The 16,013-nt window shown below is 38.8% G+C and overlaps 1 protein-coding gene and 1 long non-coding RNA gene across 2 annotated transcripts; one reads left to right on the forward strand and one right to left on the reverse strand.

Annotated features, from left to right (window-relative positions):
• The first annotated feature begins 483 nt into the window (after window positions 1-483).
• Window positions 484-12,635, forward strand: LOC123871259 (phenoloxidase 1-like). Its single transcript, XM_045914955.1, has 13 exons — window positions 484-862; window positions 1,938-2,133; window positions 2,907-3,015; window positions 3,781-3,901; window positions 4,600-4,808; window positions 5,565-5,817; window positions 6,398-6,550; window positions 7,564-7,698; window positions 8,032-8,213; window positions 9,099-9,241; window positions 9,804-10,039; window positions 10,251-10,564; window positions 11,904-12,635. The coding sequence occupies exons 1-12, from the start codon at window positions 752-754 to the stop codon at window positions 10,479-10,481; spliced, it is 2,079 nt and encodes a 692-aa protein (XP_045770911.1). The 5' UTR covers window positions 484-751; the 3' UTR covers window positions 10,482-10,564; window positions 11,904-12,635.
• LOC123871263 lies at window positions 12,632-15,441 on the reverse strand. Its single transcript, XR_006797243.1, has 4 exons — window positions 15,335-15,441; window positions 14,783-14,822; window positions 13,553-13,628; window positions 12,632-13,346 (listed from the first exon to the last, which is right to left on the reverse strand). It is a non-coding gene; the product is annotated as an uncharacterized LOC123871263 (long non-coding RNA).
• Between the last annotated feature and the right edge of the window lie 572 nt (window positions 15,442-16,013).

Genomic DNA, 16,013 nt, shown 5'->3' on the forward strand with positions numbered 1-16,013 from the left:
CCTTTCAGCTCACTCGGTTACGTTTCTTCTTTGAATTTCGATTTTTTTCCCTGAGAGAGACACTTAACATAGGTAGTTAATAAAGTTATAAGTAGCTAAATAACTCGCTTCATAGCGCACTGAGCTACTTTTAATTTGTGGACGAGGCCTACTGTCAGTCCACGTTTCTGCTCCGCACGTATAATTACATTATGACACACTCATTTTAGACTGACAATAGCTTTGCAAATGCTGCCCAGCCATCCTCCTTGTCGAAGTTGTTCCTATTTAGGTAAGTACTACCGAGTTGTGTAACCTGACCGAGAGGAAGCTACTAGCTAAGTAGCTAGGTATATTCTTGAACGATTTATTAAGTAAATACTAACTAGGTATTAAGGTATCTACCTAATTAAGAGCTAGATATCAAGTAGGTACTTATTGATTATTTCGGCTAACCCGACCACTTCCGTAAACATGAGTTGTTATTGATGATTAATATTTTTATTCTCACGCCAATATTATCAATTCAGTTGTGGTTTATGTCCCTCACTGCTAAAATGCAATTTTGCACTCGGATCCTTAGGAAAATAAGTATAAATTTTATGGAATATCATAATACTGACCACATCACTTCACAGGCTCTGTGAAGTGAGTCTATGTACCTAATATTGTTATTATAGATTATTTATTTAATTTTTCTTAAAGATTTTAATTTTTAATTTAATTTTCTTTTTTTAATATTTTATTTTGAAGTAACTAATAGGGATTAAAAATGGCTAACATTGTGGAAGATTTTAAGCTCCTCTTCGACCGCCCAAATGAACCTATGGTGTCAACAAAAGGTGACGATAAAGTACTCTTCCAACTCACTGAACAGTTTTTGGTAAGTTTTTGTGGTTTTGTTTCTTTCATTGATTCTTTGATGAAATCTACTTACTTGTACCTAAATACTAACTCTCTGACTCTGAAATAAGTGAATCGATTATATTTAATGACTCTTTCACCATTAGAAAACTAAGTTAACTAATAAATTACGTCATTAATACCGCAAACGAAGTCGCGCCAAAAAGCTAGTCGGTTATAAAGTTGAAAAGATCTTACTTAAACTTACTTGTAGCTAGTTAAATTATTTTTCATACCTACATTTTATTTGGGGCCTATTCAATACGAATAAATATTATATATACCTACGTAGGTAACTACGAGTAGGTATACTTATATATTTTTACTTTTTATTCGTATCAATGTAAGTATTTCCTGTGTCTAATTATATAACGAATTATAATTATATTCTAATTAACGATAGTATAACTGCCAGCAAAGAGGTTCTTCCCTATATTCTGTACATTTAGCTTGAATTACGTCAACACTATGATAAAATAATAAGTAATATTTACTGGTTTTAAGGAAAATCATTTAGGTATTAGGTATTAATGTATATAATTGTACTACCTACATAAATGATTGTCAAAAGCAAGTGCGCGGACGTGTCAAGTCTATCCATGCCTTGGGCCACTATAGTCCACCACGCTGGTCAAGTGCTGAATGGACAGACTTCACACACCTTTGAGAACATTATGGAAAACTCTCAGGCATTCAGGATTCCTCACGGTGACCTCCTGCACCGTTAAAGCAAGTGATACTTTAATAATTGCATAAAATTCACATCTCGGAAAAGTTGAAAGCGCGCGCTTGCGCGGTATCGAGCTCCGAACCCCGCGACAAGGAGGCGGATGTCTTTAGGCTATCATGGCTCGGCCTATTGATTATTTAAATTACTTAAATAATTTAAATAATTATTAGACCGAGAATGGTGATAATTAATTATTAATCTAGGTACCTAAGAGGGTTGCAAAGCACCCTGGTATGAGAAGAGCCCACAACAAACTCATAATACTTGAAAGATGGTCAGATTCTTACGTTATTTTATATCTGGATTCATGAACACATTTTTTTAGGGAGACAACTACAAAAACAATGGTATCGAGATCAACAATCGTTTTGGTGAAAACGCCACGCGGGTTGTTCCACTGAAAAGTCTGAAAAGAACGCCCGCGTTTACGAAGGCCAGAAGACTGCCCGTAGATGCTGAATTTTCCGTGTTCCTGCCTGCTCACCAAGAAATGGCAGATGAAGTTATTGCTGAGCTTTTAGGTATCTACACTTATACTTACCAAAGAGGTGAAGTTTGTAAGTTTGAATGTACTTAGGGGATAATCTCCTGAACCCAATGACTCTGAAGATTCTTTCACTGATGCATAGTACCTACCTATATGTAGGTATATCAAAGTGTATAGCTACATTATCACTGAGTGCTATATTATTTTTTATTTTTTTAAAAGAATATTAGCCATGTTAAATGACTAATATTCCCCTTTCCTCTCCAACTAAGCGTCAGGCTTGTGCTAGGAGTAGGTACGACAATAGTGCAACGGGCGGGGTTTGAACCGTCGACCTTTCGGTTTTCAGTCCACTCCTTTACCGGTTGAGCTATTGAGGCTCTTAAATTATTGTACTTATATATCAAGCGGACGGTGTCGCGGGAAGTCTTTAATATGTGCGCCTTTTACTTCATCATCATCATCATCATCATCGGTCCATGGCTCACGACTGAGGTGACCATAGTCAAGTTTGGCCATAGCCTACCACGCTGTCTAGATGCGGATTGGCAGACTTCATACACCTTTGATTACCTACGTGATGGAGCACTCTACTTGTAATTGGCATGCAAGTTTCCTCACGATGTTTTTCGTCACCGTTATGCATGTGATATTATTGAATTGCTTAAAACTGAGATATTCTACCTATTATATAGGTACCCTTGTAGATACCTAATTAAGTTGTAGTTGATTAACTTCTATTCTATTCCGGGTTATAAGTAGGATAAGTATTAAGTATCTAAGCGTTGTTAACAACTTTTTTTACAGCTGTACCGGAAAACCAGCTGCAAGATTTACTTTCAACCTGTGTGTTTGCCCGAGTTCACCTCAACCCACAACTGTTCAACTACAGCTATTCCGTTGCTTTGATGCACAGGTTCGTACTGTTACACGAAAACCTTAGTCACTGCCCTTATTATAAATGCAAAAGTGTGTGTTTTTTAGATTCTGGTACAAGTTAGCCCTTGACTGCGATTTCACCTGATGGTAAGTGATGATGCACTGCCATACCCCTTCCAAGTTAGCTGACGTCCATTGAGAAGTTGATTAGGGGTATGAAGTTTCATTCAGTCTCTACACGGCATCATACCGGAATGCTTAATCACTTGGTGCCACGGTTTTGCCGGTAGGGTGGTAACTAGCCACGGCCGAAGCCTTCCGCCAGACCAGATAGAAAAATATATAAATTCCTAAATTGCCCCTGCCCAGGACCTCAAACCCGGGGTCTCACTTATAAGACCACAGCGCTTACCACTGCGCCAGGGAAGTCGTCGAAGTTGGTTGGTTTGTCCTTTGATCACGTCACAACGGATTGACGTGATTTTTTAAACTATACCTACGATGCAAAAAAAATTTGCATGGGTAGGTAGGTAGGTATAGTTTTAAAGACCAGAGTGACAGCTACTTTTTAACACGGAAAATCAAAGTGTTCTCACGAGATTTTTTATGAAACTAAACCTACGCGGACGAGGTCTTTATAATTTTATAAAGACAGTTTCGGATTGTGTAGGTAGGTATAGAAGGTACCTATGCTGCGTAGGCCCTGCCGGGCCGGTGGAGTAGTAAGTGCGGAGCTCCGCCTAGGGCATCATCTAGTAAGACATATACCTAGATACTTGCCTAACAATCTATCTTGTTACAGACGTGATACTAGAAATATTCCAATCCAAAACTTCGCTGAAACTTTTCCTTCTAAATTCATTGATTCGAAAGTTTTCGCTAAAGCTCGAGAGTCGGCTACTGTTTCCAGCAAAGGAGCTCCGGTAAGTACCTAACTAATGCGATCATCTTCTATCAACAATTTTTTTTCTTCAGAAAAGTTACCATAGCGGCTAGGGCCTAGCCCGCTCCCTAGCGTTTTCCATACAAACGAAGCTTGGTTCTCATTGAATATCAACCAAAAAAACCGCTCCCTAGCATTTTCCATACAAACGAAGCTTGGTTCTCATTGAATGTCAACCAAACAAACTCAATGGTAGCTCTATTTTAGAAAGGTATGTTTGTGGTTTTCCAGATTTCCGTAAGAAAACATAGGTACCTAGTTTCAAAGTAAGACGGGCTTAATTTACATACAAATCTTTTGTATGTAAATCTTGGATCTGAGCCAATTTAGAAACTAGAAAAAAAACCACCGGGAATCAAACTGCAGACCGGGGCTTATGAGAACACAGCTCTCATCACAGCACCATCCTACCTTTCAACATCAAGGGTGTAGCTACAACGCTGGCCAAGTGGGATTAGCAGAAATCACACACCTTTGAGAAATCTCAGGCATGCAGATTTCCTCACGATGTTTCCTGCAAGGCACATAATAATTAAGTCCGAAAAGTTTGAGGTAAACGTGCCTGGTTCCAGACCTATAGACCTCCAGACTCTAAACTAACCAGTCTATCCCACCTTTACCATTACTAAATTTTTTTTTCTTAATTTTACGCAATGCTCATGACAATGTTGATTACAGCGTATCCCAATCATCATTCCAAGAGATTACACTGCTACGGATTTGGATATCGAACACAGACTGGCCTACTGGAGAGAAGATATGGGCATAAATCTTCACCACTGGCATTGGCATCTTGTGTATCCATTCTCGTCGACTCAACGCGAAATTGTTGCTAAAGATCGCCGCGGCGAACTATTTTTCTATATGCACCAACAAGTGATTGCCAGGTAGGTGATCTACCCATTCCTTTTTCAGCAATTTTCCCCTGGCATCACTTATCTACTCACCATATATTTACTTAGGCACCTTCGATAGAGACTTATGTTTAGCTACACTTTCGTATATTTGTTGTTTCGTGTCTATGTAGGTTCTTCTAAAATCTAAAGCTTTTTTGAGATTGACCTACTGTGCAAATTTCATGCTTTCAACTCCGGCGGCTTAGACTGTGCGTTGATAGTTCTGTTAGTCAGTTAGGACAAATCTTTTTATATGAAGGTAGTTCCAACTTCACGATCACTTTACTACAGGGTCAGGGATGTGATCCTTATGAAACCTAGAAGATGGAGGATAACTTACCTACAAAGCTACAAATGAATATTCTGGGTAGAATCGATACTAATATTATACACGCGAAAGTGTGTCTGTCCGTCTGTCTGCTATCTTTTCACGGCCCAACAGTTTAACCGATTCTGACGAAAGGTACAGGTTTAGCTAATATCCCGGGGACGGATATAGGCTACTTTTTATCCTAGAAAATAATAGAGATCCCACGGGATTCTGCTTAAACGATTTGTAAGTACCTATATTTAGTACCGAGGTAGCTTGCGTCCTTGTAATTGACATAGACAACTTTTTATCCCGGAAAATCAAACAGTTCCCACGCGATTTTTGAAAACCTAAATCCATGCGGACGAAGTCGCGGGCATCCTCTAGTATATACCTATAATTGTTTAGTTTAAAAATTTTACTTTGTTAATTCCTAGATACAATGGAGAACGTTTATTAAATAATTTAGCCAGAGTTAAGAAGTTCAGCGACTTCACTGAACCTATACCGGAAGCATACTTCCCGAAATTGGATAGTTTGACAACGTCGCGCGGGTGGCCTCCGAGGCAAGCGAACATGCGTTGGTCTGACCTCAATCGTCCCGTGGACGGCCTCGTCGTGACCATTGCTGACATGAACCGTTGGAGAAGGAACATTGAGGAAGCTATCTCAACAGGACTGGTCAGACTGGTAAGTGAAACCTTAGTTTTACGTGTTTAACGACCTATAATTACGGATGCATACTTCCTGAAATTGAAAATGGTACATGTTTTTGGAGACCGCACTGACACGGTGAGTAAATGATGCTGTGGTGTTAAAAGTAGGAGGTCCCAGATTCGATTCCGGCATAGGCAATTTATGGTTTCTAAATTGTCTCTGATCTGGTCTATTTGTAGGCTTCAGCCTTCAGCCGTGGCTAGGTACCATCCTACCGTCAAAGCCGTTCTGCCAAGCCATTCAACATTCCAGTACCATTCAGAAACCGGTCATGTCTATGGGTTTAATGAAACTGCCCTTCCAAATTAGCCCGCTTGAAACTGCATCTTCACTTTACACTCAGGTATCTACTATTATCAGGTGAGATAGCAGTCAAAGGCTAGTAGCGGAGTGAAAACGTTTTTTTTCTTTTGATTTTGACTTCAAATAAATATTTCTGAATGGTTCCAAAATTACTTTACATAGAGAAAGGAGAATTTTCTGATTCTTTATCACATGACCTGATTTTATTCTTTAAGAACCAAATCACCCTAAAAGCCTCTTTTATTTCCAGCCCAATGGTTCCACACAGCCTCTGGACATCGATACTCTGGGCAACATCATAGAGTCCAGCATTTTATCGCCCAACCGAGACTTGTACGGCTCACTTCACAACAATGGACACAGTTTCGCTGGATACATGCACGATCCAACCAATCGCTACCTGGTATGGTAATCATGGCTAAATATTCAGACCCTGCTTTACACTAAAACCATTTACCATCATAGGAAAAACTTTCACATAATTGAATACATGTTTAAAAAACCAATTTTTCTTGAAACCCCCGTTGAAATCTTTTTTTTTCTTTAAATCTGGCTTTACTCTGATTAGCCAATGTCAAGTTTGTGATATTTTCAAGTTATTGAATTTATACAAGTATGGACTCCATCTGTGCCGGCGCCCGCCGACATACGCGCGGCGCCCCTTTAGAGCGCTTCCCAGTCAGTTCCACCACCAAAAAACACCAACTAACACAAAAACCAGCCACTCTTAACAAAAAAAAACACTCCAAATAAGCACAGCACGCGCGCCAGCAAACGCCATCACAGACGAAGTTTTCCGTTGAAATCTTACATTTTTTGGTTTTAGTGTAAGCGAGTTCTAATTTTTAATCTGGATTACCAGATGCTTAATATACCCGGAAGGCGCAGTGTTGGTATACTCCCCACTAGGTGGGCAGACGACATCAAGCGAGTCGCAGGGAGCCGCTGGATTCAGGCGGCGCAAGACCGTGACGTGTGAAGATCTCTACAAGAGACCTATGCCCAGCAGTGGACTTCTATCGGTTGATGATGATGATGACATAATATGCATTGATTAAATATTACATTAAGTATAACTATCTAAGGCAACTTAGTACGGTACGATAACCTATTTTTTTTGACTCAGACTCAGTAGAATCTGCATTCCAGTGATAGAATGACTCCATGATATGTCAAGACTCGACTTAAGTAGGTACCTACTTTCAAGTCAAAGTTGGAAGGGATCTTCTAGACAGCGATATAAATGTTCTAGGACCTTCTAGACAAGCATGCTCTGGTCTTGCAGCCAAGTGCTAAACTGTTTTAAAAAAGTCTTAACCTTTTATTGAACGCCTGTACGTAACTAATTGTAAAGTAGGGCCCAATACTTTAACGTTTATAATATCACTTTACCTACCTAGGTTACTATATTTCCAGGAATCCTTCCAAGTAATGGCCGACGAGGCAACAAACATGCGTGATCCGTTCTTCTACCGCTGGCACGCATTTGTTGACGACCTTTTCCAACGCTTCAAGGAGTCTCCCAACGTTCGTCCTTACACGCGCTCCGAGGTAAGTATTAGAGAGCTTTTGCGAGATGTACCTACTCACCTATAACTTTTTTTTTATTTCACCTCTACATGAATCCTTTAGCATGCCCATTTTTTCCTTCTGACAAGTTACGTAGAGTGATTAAGCTGCATTTGCTACAGGATGGGTAGCTATGAATAAGTGTAAAAGGTAGCCTATGTCCAGCCTCCAGGTCCTTAACTATAGGTATGCATGCAAAAATCCGTTGCTCCGTAATTGCGGCGTGATTGAAGGACAAACCAACAAACCCAAACCAACAGACACACTTTCGTATTTATTAGTATGATGTTACACGTGCTCATTTTACCATTTCAGTTGGAGAACCCAGGTGTTCAGATAACAGCGGTGAGGGTAGAAAGCTCGACCGGCGACGCGAACGCGCTCAACACGTTCTGGATGCAGAGCGACGTGGACCTGTCCCGCGGGCTCGACTTCTCCGACCGCGGCCCCGTGTACGCGCGCTTCACCCATCTCAACCATCGCCCATTCCAATACACGTACGTTTTTTCGATTTCACAAAGTAGGTACCTACACTAACGGTGTTTGGGGCACGTAGTGTGCCCCCAAACACCGTTACCAGTCACCAGTCACCAGTGTAGGTACCAGTGGTGGGTCTGCTATGGCAAGCATCCGCTGACGTAGTAGCGAAGTGTTGTCGGTCCCTTGTGCTCCGTTGTCAGCGGTGGGATGGAACTTCGTGAGGTTTTTAGTCGGTAGAAGTCCGACATAACCATTGATGTGCTCCCCCGTGGCTGGTGATACCCATGACGAATTTTCCCTCACGAAAAAGAAGGTACCTAGAGCGTCGGGAAAAAAGAGCTCAGTTAGCGACAGGTAAAGAGCTCAGATGACGTGAGATAAAAAGAGCTAAACGAACTTTTGTTGGCGTAAGGTAACAAGTATAAATTAAAAATTTATAACACCCCCGAAAAATTTACAGTAACTAGAAAAGAGCTGATAACTTTCAACCGGCTGGATCGATTTTCTTGGATTATAGCTAAGATAACACTCTCGATCAAGCCACCTTTCAAACAAAAAAAAAACCTAAATTAAAATCGGTTCATTAGTTTAGGAGCTACGATGCCACAGACAGATACACACGTCAAACTTATAACACCCTCCTTTTTTGGGTCGGGGGTTAAAAAGAGTTCAGATAATGTGAAGTAAAAAGAGCTCAGATGACGTGAAGTAAAAAGAGTGGCGGGCTCAGGTGGCGTGAGATAAAGAGCTCAGTTAGCGTCGCGTCGGGTAAAAGCACAGATGGCGTGAGATAACAAGATCGTTAGCGTCTTAATAGCGGACCGGCCCCTCCGCCTCAGCCTAGTCCGCTAAGCTGTAAGTATCTGGGCAAGAATATAAAATAGGTACTTCTCTCTTTCCAGAATTGAAGCTAACAACACCGGCAACGCGCGACGCACCACGGTCCGCATTTTCATGTCTCCGAAGTTCGACGAGCGCAACCTGCCGTGGATCCTCAACGATCAACGCAAGATGTTCATAGAGATGGACAGATTCGTTGTGCCATGTAACTAGCCTTATTTTTAGGGTTCCGTACCTCAAAAGGAAAAATGGAACCCTTATAGGATCACTTTGTTGTCTGTCTGTCTTTCTGTCTATCTGTCCGTCCTTCCGTCGTGTCTATCAAGAAACCTATAGGGTACTTCGCATTGACTTAGAATCATGAAATTTGGCAGGTATTTAAATGAAATTTTAATTTTTTATATAACTAACTGATGCTCGCGACTTCGTCCGCGTGGATTTAGGTTTTTCAAAATCCCGTGGGAATTTTTGATTTTCCAGGATAAAAACTAGCCTATGTGCTAATTCAGGGTATCTATCTCCATTCCTTTCAGCCCAACTCTTCAATTAGTTTTTGCGTGAACTAGTAACAAACATACACACATACATATGCTAAAACTTCCGCCTTTATAATATTTGTGTGATAGTGTGATTATTTTGAAAATCCAAAAAAAAATCTGTTATTTCATAGTTACCTAAGTACTTAATAAGTTTCACTTCTATCGGCAGTCCCCATTGGACTGTTCCTGCCTGCAACCTACCTGCAATTCCAATATTGAATTTTGCAGTGAACGCGGGACAGAACAGAATCGTCCGCCAGTCGACACAGTCGTCGTTGACCATCCCATTCGAGCAGACGTTCCGCGACCTATCCGCGCAGGGCTCCGACGCCAGGAACCCGAACCTTGCCAGCTTCAACTTCTGCGGCTGCGGCTGGCCACAGCACATGCTGGTACCGAAGGGCACGGAGCCCGGTGCGCAGTACGAACTCTTCGTCATGCTCTCCAACTACGAACTTGACAGCGTAAGTTTTTTTTGAGTCATCCTCATCCTGATTGCCATGTCGACCTACCGCGAACTAGGTACCTACCAAGTTAGTAGTGTAAGATAAGAACGACAAAATTATCCTATACGACCACAGAATTTAAATCTGTGTATGCGACCTATCCGATTACAACCCTTGAGCTAAAATTTTGCCTACTTCGTAGTAGGTATTAACCCGTTTCCCGTTTCAGATCAACAATCCCGAAGGTCAAGAGTTGTCGTGCGTTGAGGCGTCCAGCTTCTGCGGGCTGAAGGATAGACTGTATCCCGACAGACGCAACATGGGATATCCATTCGACCGGCCCTCAACCACGGCCGCCAACATTCAGGACTTCGCCAACCTACCTAACATGTCATTGATTGACATTACCATCCGTCTTCAAAATATCACGGAACAGAATCCAAGAAATCCTAGAAACTAAAAGCTTTCGAAGTGAAGATGAAGGGGGTTGTAGAATTTTGACTTATTAACGCTGGCGATCTCTCGGAATGCCGCGTATTGGTAAAACGTTATCCATCTTAGGCTGCATCATCACTTGCTAGCAGGTCTGATTGCAGCCAAGCGCTAGTCTATATAATTTAAAAAAAAAAAAAAAAACGTAACATGCAATTTATTCATCGAGTATTATTCATCTCAGTCCGGATGCTTCGCGCTCGCGAACCGCGTTCGTTCGTACTACACCACCCGCCTGGAAATTTTGCCCATCTAATTTTAGAAAGAGATAACGATTTCGTAGAGCGTTATCTCTGTCGTTTTAACCGACGAAACGTCACACAGGTATAAGTGACAGCGACAGATAACTGATGTGGAAACTGCAAAAATTGTATATTTTGCCTATTTTCATAGTATTATGTCTTACGGAATCTTACTATGGGGCAAAGCGGCAGATATTGGAAAAATCTTCGTATTACAAAAAAGGGCAATACGCGCAATCTATAATTTAAAACCGCGCGATTCCCTACGAGAGAAATTTAAGGAAATAGGTATTCTTACAGTAGCTTCTCAATATATTTACACTAATATAATTTTTGTACGACAAAACATTCATAATTACAAAAAAATCGGTGATTTCCACGACCGGCAAACTAGAAACCGTAATAGGCTCGCATATCCTACGCTCCGCCTCAGGAAAGTGGGAAAGTCGTTTGTGGGAATGAGTGTAATATTTTATAATAAAATTCCACAATCCATTTTAGACTTGCCTTTACACAAGTTTAAAAAATCTATTAAAAGTATGCTGCTGAAAAAAGCTTATTATACAATCGAAGATTATGTAAATGACAAAAAAGCTTGGATTTGATTCGCTCCAGCAATACACGGCGCTGCAATTGCTTGTATACAGTATGGCATATTATTGTAAACTGTACATTTGAAAAGAGCAACCGCCGAGTTTCTTGCTGGTTCTTCTCGGTAGGAACAGCATTCCGAACCAGTGGTAGATTATTTTGACGATTCGAAAGCACTTGTAAAAGTTTACTTGAATAAAAATGATTTGATTTGATTTGATTTGACAGAGACGACGCTCTACGAAGCCGAAATCTTCTCTTTCTAAAGTTCGATGTGCAATATTTTCTGTACTCGCTTCTGTTTCCGACAAATTCTGTAACATTCTACGCATCTACGAAACCTGGCATCATTTTTATAGAGATTTTATTTTTTAGATTCCACATTCACGACCTGTTCCACTTACTGCAAAATATCAACATTCAGAACATTGCGACAATGGGACTGCAAATTCTTTTATTGCATGTTACGTTTCACAGGTTTGTAGGTGGCATTATATCGCACGTATATGAAGTAAAACAATGTAATCTCTACGTGTATTGCATTGGCGTCTAGAAAATACTGACATTGAATCTGCGCAGCGCGTTATTTAACTATCCATTTGGTGGTACAAGACAATGGAGGTGCATGTTTCTTATAATAATTCAATCTACAGTCAACCTTTCACCTCCCGAGCAGAAGTAAAATACGGAGGAAAATGTGCGCGGAGTCCACGGATATTCTTTTCATTGTCGTGAGTCAGTTTTTTTCTGACGCCAACTGTGTTACACTTTGATTCTACAAGTTGCGTTAGTTATTCGTTATACCTACCTAATACATTGTTATATCTATCTACTACCGAACCCCCTTCGCTCTCACCAGAGTGCTTAGTATGAAAAACATTTCACCCACGTTGGTACAAATCTGGCATCGGAATACGGTAACAACAGAGTAAAATGAACCTAACCGTTCTTAACAAAATTCAGTAACACAACGTTTTCGCTTGTAAATGTAACTGTAGGTGTACATCTATCGAATGTAATCTAGACGAACTTGAGCTTTCAAGTAAAGCAGCAAAGGTACAATGTCATACTAAGCACCCTGTCCATTAGATTCAAACAAGCTCCGAAATTATAAAAAAAAGTGGAAGGTAAATAAAAATTAAATAGCTAATAGGATAATGTATAAATAGAAGTATGTACTATGTAGTATGTAACTGATGTGATTAAACTTTTAAACTAAGCTATATTTAAGTGACCCCAACAGTACCTACTTATAACATTATATGGATAAATAAACAATTCAGCATTGATGGTATTGTTTTATTTTTAAAATAAACTTTAATTAAATCCCATTTTAACATCTTATTTATCTATTTTGCAAACAAAATTACAATATACAGTTAGGTAATTACTATATACTAGGTAGGTAGGTTTATACTAGGTATACAATATATACTAGGCACTTTAAAACTAGTAAAAGCGTAAGCCAGAAGAGCAAGTATAATTTAACTAATTTTATAAATTATTAAAATGTCCTCTGATATTAAGGTTGCGCGAGGATATTTTGTGACTTACATAATATATCCTCACTCATGAGGCTGATCAAGAATTTTAATCCTTTAAATAACCTAACTACAATATTAATGGCAACTTAAACACAAAAGTATTTAAATACTTAAATAGTCATCGAGTCTCGCGTCCGAACGAACTTCGAATGTTCAAACCGTTATTTTTGAAAAATGAATTCAAGATGGCTTTCCCGCCACAGAACGCGTGACATCGAATGAGTCAAATATTGTTTAATTCATTAAACTACTTTCAATAAAAAAAAAAAATCTTGACCATTTCTTTTAATTCAAACTAATTCTTTAAAAATAATATTGTATACTGACAAACTGAAGCAAATAACTAATATCGAAAAGCTAACACTAGTAGAGCAATTAAAATGGCGAGGGGGTGAGCCCCTAGCCATTTCCTTCAGTAGTTTCTGCTAATATCATGTAACTTATAAGTCTGGTAACCTGCAATACAAATAAACGTAATTGTTAAGTAAATGCCATTTAGCATTGAGTTTTCAAAGTTTAATAAAATTATTCAGACCTATCATTAGTTTTCAAATTGTTTTCAAATAAACACTTTTTCGGCTCGTGTTATTTATCATCATATTCAACTATTATATGATAAAAGATTAAATAAAATAAGTATTAAAATATTTGGTAAAGCTCACCTAGGTTGATGTTTATTAGGTAGTCCTCTTTTGATTTATAATCAGGATAAAGCTTATACATGCATGTATTATGTACCTGTAAACACAAATCAATTATTTTAACAATAGATTCTGTTTTTCGTAATTTTTTAAGGCTTAAATAAATCAATTCAGACCTATCATTAAATATCAAATGGTTTTCAAATAAACACTTTGTATCGGCTCGTGTTATTTATCATCATAATTATTAAACATTAGGCCCAGTATAAATTAACTGGCATTAAAATATTAATAATACTGGCATTGGGATTGGATAGATAGACTTAGATAGATGTTTGTTAGGTACAAGCTGATGACCACATTTACATCTGCGTGGAGTTAGGTTACTCAAAATCCCATGGAAACTCATTGATTTTCTGAGATAAAAATATTCTGTCGGTCAAGTTACCTCTGTGCCAATTTTCGTCAAGATCAATTCAGTGGTTGATCCATGAAAAGGTAGCAGGCAGGCAGACACATTTTTGAATTTATAACTTTTTACATGACATATCCTTTAGAATTCAGCTCTAAGAAAGGCACTCATCTAATACAACACAATTTGATATATCTAATTATTATGGACTAAAGTGATACTCACTTTATGGATTATCCCTATAAACAATATTATGTGAAAGTGTATGTCTGTCTCTCTGTTAACTTTTCATGGCTTACTTTAACAGATGGACATAGGCTTCTTTTTATCCCAAAATATCAAAATTCCCTCTGGATTGTTAAAAACCTAAATCAACACAAAGTCAGCGGCATCATCTAATACATTATAAAATGAGACCATGGAAGACTATGGAATAATTATATTATTAATCAAATCAAATACATAATAATTCAGTCAGTCAGTCAGTCAGTTGCATTTTCACTGTCCATCCACTTAACTCATTCTGCCAAACTCGAGTACAGAAATAGCTTGCATCCCAAAGACAGACAAACTACTTTTTATTCAAGCAAATCAAAGAGTTGTCAAGAGATCTTTTACAAACCCTAAATCCATGTGTACAAATTCACAGGCGAGATCTTGCGTGTATTCTGACTTTGCTAAGACTTAAGTTTCAGTCAAAATAAGACATATTTACTTATGTCAGTAATATAAAACTGTTTTGTTTTAACAGTGTCTTAAGGCAAAGTCAAAGTACGGTCTATAGATCTCAACCTATGAAAGATTAGGTTATGTACTAATATGAGTCAGTATATATTTACCTTGATTGAGATAATGAAGCAGTTGTTGCCAATGGAAACTCTGAAATAAATGTTGATTGTCAACAAGATGATAATAAAACTAAATAAAGTACAAGCAATCAATCATAAGTTTCAGACCTATCATTAGATATCATGTGTTTATCATTAAATACACATTTCGGCTCGTGTTGGTTGTCATCATAATAATAGTATCATTTGATATACATAATCGTAATAAAGGAACCCGCTATTACAGTAATACTTCCTAAAGATTGATTTATCGATTGTTGACCGAGGATTTGTAAAATATGATAAGTTCATTTATATCACAATTATGGCGATTTGTACTTTAGATGCTCTCCAGCACGAGCTGCTGGAGAGCAGCTGGGCAGGGCTCAGAGTCAGGGTCCCATTCTCACAGGTTAGGGTACATTAAATTGGCCACGTGGTGTTGGGTGTCCACATTTTTACCACTCACTAGCAATCACTTTTATTCCATTAGATTATTATTTATTTTAAAAACATTAAACAAACACCTATACCTATTCAATTAATACCTATGTAAATAAATACCTTTTTAATTTTCTTTTGTGCTTCTAACAAAACTTTTACGTTTCTGATTTCTCTGGTGCTCTGTCACTCTGTGGTTTTCTGGTTTTTACTCTTTCCATTTTTGTTCCCTCTCTCTCTATGCTTACGTCGTTTCCGTCATAGATCATATTTTTTCCGTCAAGTTTTCCGCCTTCATGCTTTTTTTAAACAGGCTTTAGTGGCTTTACGGCTCTGGGATTTAGCCCTTTTAAGCCAGATATTGTAAACAACTTATGGCGGATCCACATACTTGTGACAAACAGCAAACTACAAGTACTGGCAAGTGTGTGGTGAGTTTGCGTATGCTTACCAACGCTTGCCGTACGATCCGATTGGATTAGTTTTAATACACTGTGTATTAAAACTACTATAATCTTTGTAAAGCTAGACGAGAGAGAAAAAAAAAATCTACTCCTTGGTGTTTGCCTATGGTTGTTGTTGGTTGTTTGCCACAAGCATCTGGCGAGAACAATAGCAAGCCTCGGCAATTACCACAAAGTATTGTAATTGGCTATGGGTTACAGCCAGTTGGATCGCATGACTGTGCTCCCAAGCGTTAGCTTTTAGTTTACCTTAGTTTGCTTATGGGGCATGAGACGGGTCTGCCCGCGAAATTCAAATTTAATTTGGTTTTTCGCAATTTGTAAACTAATATGACAAC

Source organism: Maniola jurtina, chromosome 13 (assembly GCF_905333055.1).
Source record: "Maniola jurtina chromosome 13, ilManJurt1.1, whole genome shotgun sequence".
NCBI lineage: Eukaryota > Metazoa > Arthropoda > Insecta > Lepidoptera > Nymphalidae > Maniola > Maniola jurtina.

Coding starts and splice junctions, on each gene's coding strand:
- LOC123871259 (XM_045914955.1), top strand. CDS start 752: ATGGCTAACATTGTGGAAGATTTTAAGCTCCTCTTCGACCGCCCAAAT. Junction 2,134..2,906: donor AGTTATTGCTGAGCTTTTAG/GTATCTACACTT, acceptor CTTTTTTTACAG/CTGTACCGGAAAACCAGCTG. Junction 5,818..6,397: donor CAACAGGACTGGTCAGACTG/GTAAGTGAAACC, acceptor TTTTATTTCCAG/CCCAATGGTTCCACACAGCC.